General features: G+C 32.1%; 1 protein-coding gene across 1 annotated transcript; it reads right to left on the bottom strand.

Annotated features, from left to right (window-relative positions):
- Positions 1-391: 391 nt before the first annotated feature.
- On the bottom strand, positions 392-2943 carry LOC142233885 (uncharacterized). Its single transcript, XM_075304946.1, has 4 exons — positions 2530-2943; positions 2054-2321; positions 1741-1878; positions 392-1267 (listed from the first exon to the last, which is right to left on the bottom strand). Exons 1-4 carry the CDS (start codon positions 2787-2789, stop codon positions 515-517), a joined length of 1419 nt encoding a protein of 472 aa, XP_075161061.1. The 5' UTR covers positions 2790-2943; the 3' UTR covers positions 392-514.
- Between the last annotated feature and the right edge of the window lie 8804 nt (positions 2944-11747).

Raw genomic sequence — 11747 nt, 5'->3', positions numbered from 1 at the left:
CCAACTTCGAATCCAGTTTTTTAGATGAGAATTAAAAAATTATGTCCTATTTTACCAAATAGTTTTTATAATTTTTAATATTTTTAATATGTCTGAAAAGCTTGAATTCAAATATTTTCAAAATTTTGAAATTTTTCTTATGATTTTTTTTTTGAAAACATTATTACATGTATGCTTTCTGCAAAATTGCATATTACAAATAAAACTCGATTTTAATTTTAATTCATGATTTCTTATTCAATTTTATTTTATTTCTTAAAAATTAGTTTACTTAAATATAATAAATTATTGTAATTATTATTTTAAAGCTATATTTAAAATAAAAGAGAATAATAATTTGAACATATTTTTAAAATTATACATAAATGAGAGTACACAAATTAATCTTAATTTAGCATGCTCAGCATATCAATATTACATAAATTCGTTAAATATTTATAATATTCTACCACATACATATCATACAAAATATATATACAAACTTTCCAATTCCTCAATAATATCTCAAAATAAATTAAACTGTAACCACATTTCTTGTATTGCTTCCTAAAATCGAAGAAATACTGAAACTTGTACGTTTAATGGGCAAATCACAGGATAATAGAGATTCTGAAGAGACCGACCTCTGTGATGTTGGTGGTGTAGTAATGCCACCAAGGGAAGAATGGCAAGTTTTAGAGTTTGGTGAACTAGAAGGTGAGATTGATGTTGTGGGACAATCTTCCGATGATGTACTAACAACATCCACAAATAATTCTGGATTTTGTTCTTCATTATCCGATGTATAATCACCTTCTGAATTCGATGAATTGATTTGCCTTTGATAATGCATCATAGGTAAACGACGTGATGGACTCAACGAATCCATATAGGGAGTATTCGAATGACTATGGGTCATATAAAGTGGAGGTAGTGTTGCCGTCGGTAATACTGGTGGCATTTGTGTGAAAAATGCCGGCGCAAAATCATTCATTAAAGCTGCTGCCGACTGTTGTTGCTGTTGCATGGCATAACGCATGGCTCCATTTAAATCGATATACGGTAAGGGTTCCTCACGATTACAGAAACGTTTGGCTTGTGGTGGAGAATCTTGACTACTGGCTATACTCGATTGATCATCATCCGTGTGTGAGGAGTTATTGGCTGTTTGATCATCCGATAAGGCAGGCGATAGAGACATTTTACGTTTGCATTTCGATTGTCCGGTTTCACGGAAACCTTTGGCAAATGGATTATTATCAATTTTCAATTTGGTAATACGATCGTTCTGTAAATAGAAAATGGGAAAAGTTAAATACATTTCAAATTAAAACGTTGTTAAAAAAAATATAACTGGAAGAACAAAGAACCCATAGGAAGTTTCAAATAAAAAAGGTATATGAAAAATAATATAGTAGCCCAGGTACTGATATATATATATATATATATATATATATATATATATATATATATATATATATATATATATATATATATATATATATATATATATATATATATATATATATATATATATATATATATATATATATATATATATATATATATATATATATATATATATATTTCTCAGTGGTTAACTACCAGTAATATTGGCAATGTGCTTGGGATCATTGCATTTAATATAGAAATGTAGGCAGACCATATATTCTTTGATTTATACCCTTTTGAATCTCGCCATTTTATAGGTTCTTGTTGAGCTAAGTATTTCTTTATATTCCATAAAGATTTTCTACTAACCTGATAGGCTGTAACTGCCACAAATTCCGTTTCAGGAAAAACAAAGGCCTGTTGTGGAGCCCAGGGAATTTGGGATAGATCATTGGTGCGTATCACATGAATACGTGGCTGATATTTATGCATGCTAGCCAAAACCACCTGAAATTACAATAAAAAAAGGAATTTAGTATTTCTTGTTTTGATCTTCAAAATTTAAATTTAATACAATGACCAACATTCTCTCGTCATTCGATTAATACATTTTTTTAAGTTCTTTTTTTCTTTTCTTTTCAACAAAAGGTTGAGAAACTGATAGCTTTTCAAGAATACTTACATGGCCATTATTGTCCAAGGTATTATTGGTCAATTTAACCTTATTGAAGAGTATGGGTTGAGCCTGCCAATGAGACCCTGTTGCTGGACTATCTGGATGTAAATACATTCTTTGTGGGGATTGAGGTTCAGCACCACCTGCTGGCACCCATTGGGAACCCGAAAATTTATAACGGCAATCTCCAATTGGTACCATTTCGATAAGGACACAATATTGAGATTCCTCTTCAAGACCTTTCAATGAGACACGCATGGAGGGAAACATACGTCTATAAAAACAAAAGAAAAAAATTATTATTTTTAAGTATTTTTTTCACATTTATCTTGGTCTAATAATTTTTTTGCAAATAGTAAGACCCTAGTTTTATGGACTAACTTGACTTTGTCTCTTTGTTGCTTATGGATCCATATTTGCAAAACATTATCTTTTCCAAATGGAGAAATGACTGATAGTGAAGACTCACTCCGCAAACTTACCTTCCTGTCTTGGTAATGATCATTTCGGTTCCTATCTTATGGAATTGTTGCCACAAATCATTATTTTCCAATTTTGCCTCTACACCTGGCAATGGGGGATGTTGGGGCATTAGCATATGTGGTGGTAAATGCATGGAGGGCATCATTGCGGCGGCAGCAAATGGATCGGGTATACGTTGCATTATTTGTTGACGATATATAATTTCTTGGGCTATTTGTTGTTGCATTCGTAAATCCACTAATTCATTCATGGTAATCATTTTGATATCGAAGCGAAGAGCTATTTTCAATTGATGATTCCAAAAAAAATTCTATGTTTTATGTTTTCTTCTTCAAAATTCTTCTTTTTCTTCACTTTTCACTTCAGTCCGTTTGATGATGTTACTCTGTTCACGTCTTGACTCAAACTGATTTCTCAACAGCCATGAACTCACTTAACTCTCTACAAAACAAATCTCCTCTCTCAGATGCTACACAAAAACAATGATCACTATATTGAGGGACAAATCACACACAAACCCCCGCAAACAACAAAACGAGTGTTCAGTGTGTGTGTGTGTATGTATGAACGACAAAAACACTTGTGTGTGCATTATGTCTACCTGTTTTAATGACTTCCCCTCAATAGTAAATGCTTAGTCCTATCCCTCTCTATCTCGCTCTCTCACATATAAATTTGGCCCCTTACTCTGGTGTGATTGGTATTTGTGTGGTTGTTAATAAGAAAAGATCAGCTAGCTCGTTCCTAACAATGGAGTCTATGGTGCAGTTCACTTAAATTGAATTTCTCCATTTTTATTTTGTGAAATCATCATCAATTCGTTTGTACCATCAAAGACACCGAACCCCTATAATAAATTAGCCACTCTTGACGATATTCACTTTATAAAACTGTCTCTCTTTTTTTTTCAAATATAAGTGTGCGATATATGATAATCACTTATACTTACCTACCATTCAACACAACAATTGCCACTTGCAAATGATGTATCCATCTATCTACCTACCTAAACCAAAAAAAGGAAGTACGAAATATGCCACCACTTGGTTTCATGGATGTTTATTTACAATTTGTTTTTATTAAAATTTGTCGCGTAACTAATTTGTTTGAAAAAGAAGGATTTTTTCCATACTTCAGGCAAGGACAAAAACAACCCAGGACTTATGCCAGTTGATTGTGGCTTCAAGCAATGTAACCACTTGAATTGTCATCAACCGGAAATGACTCACTATTCAATTACGAGTGAGTAGATAAGCTTAAGAATCTTTATGCGTGTGTGCAAGTGAACGAGAGAGAGAGAGGAAAACGATCGAACGAATTATCCTAATGGGTAATCAATGATTTGTTTTGAGTTTACTTTATTATCTACCCTACCGATCCTTATGGACATTTGCCGAAGGTCAAGTAGCTAACATTTTATAAATTAGTCTAGCTATTAAAAAAACCATTTCTTAAGGATTATCTTGAACGATTTCTTATCGCTTCTTTATACTGGTAATGCAATATTCATTTCCGGTTTAGTAAATCTAGTGACTTAATGTAAAATCTCTTAAATTCAAGTGCCAGAAACCTAACTTTCAAAAAATATTTATTTTACTATTAAATAATCATTACACCCAGAGAAGGAATATGATCACCTCAAACATGTTTTAAGAGCAAAATGTTATTTTTGGGTGGTGACCATGTAACATGGTTTTCCCAACCATGTTATTTCCTCGGAAATCATGTAACTGATTTCGGCAAGCAGGTTATATTTGACGAGAAAATAACATTTTAGTGACAAACATGTTACATGGTCACCTTACAAAAATAACATTTTGCTCTTGAAACATGTTTGAGGTGATCATATTCCTTCTCTGGGTGTACCCTATATCAAAGGATATGACATTAGTTTAGTCGTGGACTAACTTTTGGTCCGCAGAAAAAAACTTGAAGCACAGCAAAAAAGGCCGATGTTAAATTGATGCTGAAATTAACTTATATTTATTGCAAAACAATTTTATTTTTAACAAATATATACGGCCGTAAGTTCGGCCAGGCCGAATCTTATGTACCCTCCACCATCAATTGCGTCGAAACTTCTACACAATCGAATTACTTGGGTTGTGGTAATACTTGCCGATAGCAAGGTATCTTAAAACATTTGCACATCGCCTTCTAAACTGTACTTAGTCCATACACCGGAAAAAAGCATGTCCGGTTCGAAAGATTTTTTCTTTACTTTAAAAAAGTTGGTATTGATTCCGAGCCAAAGAAGCGGAGAATACAAGTAAGGATACTTTTAAGACACAATTCTCTTTTAAATTTGGGTTTCGCTTTCTCAGCTTTTTTCTTTATATGCTATCAAAGTCCTTTAAAAACGAGTTAACGACAACTTTATTTTCCAAATTAAGACTCGACTTCCAGTAGAAATTATGATATGTTTCAAGTAAAAAAAATTGTTTAAAATAAAGTGTTGAAAAGCATGTCCTATATTTGAACGATTTTTTGCTTTGTAGTCAAGATGCAAAAAGACAACAAATTTAAAGACAATTTCATTAAATTTAAAGAATTTTTCTGAATTATTAAAGTCAAGTTGACCTTAGCCCAAACATTTTTTCTTTCATGTTATGATACCCATTTTTAAGCCAAATCACTTAATCATAAGGACAATACGACTTCATTGAAAAGTTTATTGACTTTTGGACAAGGAAAAAAAAACTTTATATTAGAGATATGCGCTTTCTATGGGCTATATACCAAGCCAAATCTAGGGTCGGTTTATATGGGGGCTATATATAATTATGGACCGATATAAACCAATTCGTTATTAAAATAACTGAAATGTATTGATATTTATACCCTTCACCACTACTGTGGTACAGGGTATAATAAGTTTGTGCATTTGTATGTAACGCCAAGAAGGAAAAGACTGAGACCCATCGTTTAGTATACCGATCGTCTTAGAATTAAATTCTGAGTCGATTTAGCGATGTCCGTCTGTCTGTCCGTCTGTCTGTCTGTTGATGTATTTTTGTGTGCAAAGTACAGCTCGCAGTTTTAGTCCGATTGTTCTAAAATTTGGTACAGGGTCCTGTTTCGGCTCAAAGACGATCCCTATTGATTTTGGAAAAAATCGGTTCAGATATAGATATAGCTGCCATATATATTTTTCACCGATCTGGTCATAATTGGGGTGTATATCAACCGATCTTCCTCAAATTTCGTACATCCGAATATTTTATGAGTCTCGAAAAACTTGCAAAATATCATCCAAATCGGTTCAGATTTAGATATAGCTCCCATATATAGCTTTCGCCCGATTTACACTCATTTGCCCACAGAGGCCAATTTTTTGCTCCGATTTAGTTGAAATTTTGAACAGGGAGTAGAATTAGCATTATAGCTATGCGTGTCAAATTTGGTGGAAATCGGTTCAGATTTAGATATAGCTCCCATATACAGCTTTCGCCCGATTTACACTCATTTGCCCACAGAGGCCAACTTTTTGCTCCGATTTAGTTGAAATTTTGCACAGGGAGTAGAATTCGCATTGTAGCTATGCGTGTCAAATTTGGTTGAAATCGGTTCAGATTTAGATATAGCTCTCATATATATGTTTTTCTGATTTCGACAAAAATGGTCAAAATACCAACATTTTCCTTGTAAAATCGCCACTGCTTAGTCGAAAAGTTGTAAACATGACTCTAATTTTTCTAAACTTCTGATACATATATATCGAGCAATAAATCATAAATAAACTTTTGCGAAATTTCCTGAAAATTGCTTCAGATTTAAATGTTTCCCATATTTTTATACCCTTCACCACTACTGTGGTACAGGGTATAATAAGTTTGTGCATTTGTATGTAACGCCAAGAAGGAAAAGTCTGAGACCCATCGTTTCGTATACCGATCGTCTTAGAATTAAATTCTGAGTCGATTTAGCGATGTCCGTCTGTCTGTCTGTCTGTCTGTTGATGTATTTTTGTGTGCAAAGTATAGCTCGCAGTTTTAGTCCGATTGTCCTAAAATTTGGTATAGGGTCCTGTTTCGGCTCAAAGACGATCCCTATTGATTTTGGAAAAAATCGGTTCAGATTTAGATATAGCTGCCATATATATTGTTCACCGATCTGGTCATAATTGGCGTGTGTATCAACCGATCTTCCTCAAATTCCGTACATCCGAATATTTTATGAGTTTCGAAAAAACTTGCAAAATATCAGCCAAATCGGTTCAGATTTAGATATAGCTCCCATATATAGCTTTCGTCCGATTTACACTCATTTGCCCACAGAGGCCAATTTTTTGCTCCGATTTAGTTGAAATTTTGCACAGGGAGTAGAATTAGCATTGTAGCTATGCGTGTCAAATTTGGTTGAAATCGGTTCAGATTTAGATATAGCTCCCATATATAGCTTTCGCCCGATTTACACTCAAATGACCACAGAGGCCAATTTTTTGCTCCGATTTAGTTGAAATTTTGCACAGGGAGTGTAATTAGCATTGTAGCTATGCGTGCCAAATTTGGTTGAAATCGGTTCAGATTTAGATATATCTCCCATATATAGCTTTCGCCCGATTTATACTCATATGTCCGTAGAGGCCAATTTTTAACTCCGATTTAGTTGAAATTTTACACAGGGAGTAGAATTAGCATTGTAGCTATGTGTGCCAAATTTGGTTGAAATCGGTTCAGATTTAGATATAGCTCCCATATATATGTTTATCTGATTTCGACAAAAATGGTAAAAATACCAACATTTTCCTTGTAAAATCGCCACTGCTTAGTCGAAAAGTTGTAAAAATGACTCTAATTTTCCTAAACTTCTAATGCATATATATCGAGCGATAAATCATAAATAAACTTTTTCGAAGTTTCCTTAAAATTGCTTCAGATTTAAACGTTTCCCATATTTTTTTACTAACATTGTGTTCCACCCTAGTGCATCAGCCGACTTAAATTTTGAGTCTATAGATTTTGTAGAAGTCTATCAAATTCTGTCCAGATCGAGTGATATTTAAATGTATGTATTTGGGACAAACCTTTATATATAGCCCCAACACATTTGACGGATGTGATATGGTATCGAAAATTTAGATCTACAAAGTGGTGCAGGGTATAATATAGTCGGCCCCGCCCGACTTTAGACTTTCCTTACTTGTTTTTTACTAACATTGTGTTCCACCCACACAAAAATTTTTTTTTTTTGATTCAATCACGAAATTAATTGATCCAATTAATTTTTAATTGAAATGTATTCAATCACAGAAATGATAGTATCAATTAAAAAATTAATTGAAGGTCAATTAAAAAGTTAATTGATCCAATTAAAGAATTAATTGATACTATTATTTTTGTGATTGATTTTGTTTCAATTAAAAAAAATGTTGAATCAATTAAATTTTTAATTGAATATTTTTTAGAACTCAATTACAATTTTAATTGGAAAATTTTTCGTGAAATTTTTTTGTGTGCCCTAGCGCATTAGCAGACTTAAATTTTGAGTCTATAGATTTTGTAGAAGTCTATCAAATTCTGTCCAGATCAAGTGATATTTAAATGTACGTATTTGGGACAAACCTTTATATATAGCACCCAACACATTTGACGGATGTGATATGGTATCGAAAATTTAGATCTACAAAGTGGTGCAGGGTATAATATAGTCGGCCCCGCCCGACTTTAGACTTTCCTTACTTGTTTTTTATTGGAATTTTGAAGAAATTCTTCATTTTCATAAAAGCAAAAATTAAATAAAAGTCTAGAAAAATTTAGTTTTTTCATCTGCTGTTTGGTCAGTTTTTATAAAACAAATTGTTTTCATTTTATTTTTCTCAACATTTCGCTGTATTTTTTTGTATTTATTCCAACAATAGTAAAAAAAAATCATTTACACCAAATCATTGGCATTAACCCAGCCGTAGTTCATTCTTAGTATTGTTGGGAAGTGTAGCTTTGAACTTACTTTGAGACATAAAATGAAGAAAATTTCATTGGGATGGGAAAATTTCGTAAAAACATTAAAAATAAATTAAAACAAAAAAGTTTTTGCGATAGATTATAAAGTAAGTGTAGCATTAGTTCAACGAACGACTAGTTTTGCTGTGTAAAAAAAAATATTTCAAAACATTAATTTCATGATTGATCCAATTAATTTCCATTGAAAATGCTTTAACCACGAAAATTATCGTGTCAGCTACGCCAATTAAAAAATTAATTGATTCAATTAATTTCTGCTTCTGATTTTTGTTTTGATTAAAGAAAGATTAATTGAATGAATTAAATTTTCTATTAAAATTTTAGTGATATTTTTTTCTGTATATAGTCAATTATAAAGCAACAAGTATATCCGCTTTAGTTGGGTTGATTATACCCCCATAGGGAATCCTTCAGTTTCTACTAAATTTGATTTATTTAAATTTTATTTCATTTAATTAAAATTAATTTAAGATAATTCAACTTATTTCAATTCTGTGTATTTATTAATAAATTTTATCTAATATTCATGCTCTCATTGAAATCGATTTGACAGATCGTTGTTAGATTTGGAATTTAGTATTATTTGGAGACCACACGGACGAGAAAGACTGTTTTTCATATGTTTGGATGATAAAATTATATGTTTGGAACTCAAATTTTTTAACACAATATTTTTAAGTGCAAGCATATAATGTTCATAAACTAGCATAACATGTTTGGGACATATATGTTAATATGTTAGAACATATTATGTTTGGGACATAAACTGTTTGTAAATATAATATGCTTAAATGCAAACATATATTAATTTAGAAATGGCCTATAAACATATATGTGTTTAGAAAGAGAGACCTAGAGAATATGCTGCAAGTGAAATAATGGAAGTAACCAATTGGCGCCTTAAAAATATATAATGAAAATTTCATTAAAATTTTTTACTACCAGTGTATGCCCTAAGGTGAAACATAATATGTTTGAACAATACAAACAATATTTTGTTTGGACCATTCCTGAAAATATATATGCTTGAAGCAAAATGTGTTTGGGGTATATGTTACAGAAGCGATTTTTTTTTTTGAGGGTGCATTTAGGTCAAAATTGCACAATTTTTATAATAGTGCCCACAACGACAGAATTTTATTAAGATGCTATCGAGAAGTTAAGTATAAATAGTTCTTATTGACCCAAAATTGGCATATATGCCAATTTCAGGTTTCATTTCTGGAAGCGTACCATTTGAAGCCCACTTGGATGACTGTCAATTGGATTCTGGAGTGAAATTAGCAATACTTTATCCATTGTTACATAGGCATAAAAAAACAAAAATCGAAAAAAGTCGAAGACGCCTTTTTGTAGTCTTCACATTCGACTAATTGACTTTTGATATTGTCCAAATTCGACGAAAAAATCAACGTTGGTTAAAAAAGGATGATATAATTTAAATATTTCTCTAATAATTCTGAGAATTTCTGAAGACGATATAATTTGTTTTGAAAGGGATGCATGCACAATGACATTTTAAAAAGTCGAAGGTCGATTATTCCACATTTTGAAAATCTCAACAATCAAAATTTTTAAACTGGAACATTTTTTTTTGCAACATAAAAAATCGGTTAGTTTTAATGAAATGTCTATCACAATGGATTGAATAGTCTAAGTGAGCCTGAATCTTAATCAGGCTGCCACTTTAACCTTTAATGAAAAGTCTACTAATCGACTTTTTTGTTATAACCAGGAGTTGATATGAATAAATATTGATACATTTCCCAATTCTTTATAGATATTAGAAATAGTTGACTTCTATTCTTCTAGTTCTTGTGCAAAACTTCAAAAACTTTAAAGAACAGCGAGAACAATACTTTCATTCAGGTCAACTTCTTTAAACAAGCTCTCATTACCGCCATGACTATATAACAATTTAAGCACCTAATACCACCAAATAATATTTATCCGTCATTTCTTTGAAATGCAATGAAATTCCAAAATCATTTCCTGTAATGTTATGGCAATGAATCATATTCCATTTTTTTTTTTTTCGGTATAAATTCCGATTTACTCAATACTCTTAGATTTCTTTACGCAGAAAGGATTGTCTAGGATATAACCATAAGATTGTCTTGGATATAACCATAAATGTTCACTCTCAGTAATCTCTTCATTAGCCAAGTCACAAAATCAACTCATATTGCATGAATTACATACAACTGTGGCTACGTCTAACGGAACAGAGTCATCAAACTACCAGACTGAAATCCGATAATGTTGCCATATTTCATAATCCATTGATCACACTTCTTGGAAGCGGAAATGTAACAAAGTTTAACTTGATGCAAGAACAACATTTGCTACCACAAACACAGGATACGAAAAAAAGGATTTTATTCTTTAATTAGTTTTTAAGGATACACAACAATGCCTATACACCAGATTAGCTGGTCAACGAGGCACGATAGCAATCGGAAAATTTGAATGAAAACTAACCCTAATAGCTAATTATTGGAAAGACAATAGCAATAGAGATCTCATCACTTACCACATTTTTTCACAGTAGATCGAGAAGTGATATTGAGGCCACATATAACAGCAAAAAACAAGTAAGGAAAGTCTTAAGTCGGGCGGGGCCGACTATATTATACCCTGCACCACTTTGTAGATCTAAATTTTCGATACCATATCACATCCGTCAAATGTGTTGGGTGCTATATATAAAGGTTTGTCCCAAATACATACATTTAAATATCACTTGATTTGGACAGAATTTGATAGACTTTTACAAAATCTATGGACTCAAAATTTAAGTTGGCTAATGCACTAGGGTGGAACACAATGTTAATAAAAAACAAGTAAGTAAAGTCTAAAGTCGGGCGGGGCCGACTATATTATACCCTTCACCACTATGTAGACCAACATTTGTGTTACCATCTCAACTACTTCAGATTTGTTGGGAGCTATATAAAGGTTTGCATTTCCAGATACAAATACTTATAATGGAGACAATTTTTTGTACTTCTACAAAATCTCTAGAATTAAAATTGAAATCGGCTAATGCCCTGGAATGAAACACAATGTTAATAAAAAAAATATGGGAAATATGAATCGAGAGAAATTTTGAGGCAATTGTACAAAAGAGCATTTGCGATTTATCAGGCAATACTTATGTACCCAGCAAAAAAAGCGTCGCCAAAAATGTAATGAAAATGTTCTTTTTGGATCCGGAAGTGGTGCAAAATTGACGCAGAAGCGATGAATTTAAC

This window comes from Haematobia irritans, chromosome 4 (genome assembly GCF_050003625.1).
Source record: "Haematobia irritans isolate KBUSLIRL chromosome 4, ASM5000362v1, whole genome shotgun sequence".
NCBI lineage: Eukaryota > Metazoa > Arthropoda > Insecta > Diptera > Muscidae > Haematobia > Haematobia irritans.
Note: the sequence above shows the minus strand (reverse complement) of the source record. Positions and strands in the feature narration are given on the sequence as shown.

Bases quoted from the DNA above. Each gene is read 5' to 3' on its own strand.
- LOC142233885 (XM_075304946.1), bottom strand. From the start codon at position 2,789: ATGATTACCATGAATGAATTAGTGGATTTACGAATGCAACAACAAATA. The intron at 2,322-2,529 runs GTAAGTTTGCGG...TTGTTTTTATAG, and splicing joins ATCATTACCAAGACAGGAAG to ACGTATGTTTCCCTCCATGC. The intron at 1,268-1,740 runs GTTAGTAGAAAA...TTCTATTTACAG, and splicing joins TGGCAGTTACAGCCTATCAG to AACGATCGTATTACCAAATT.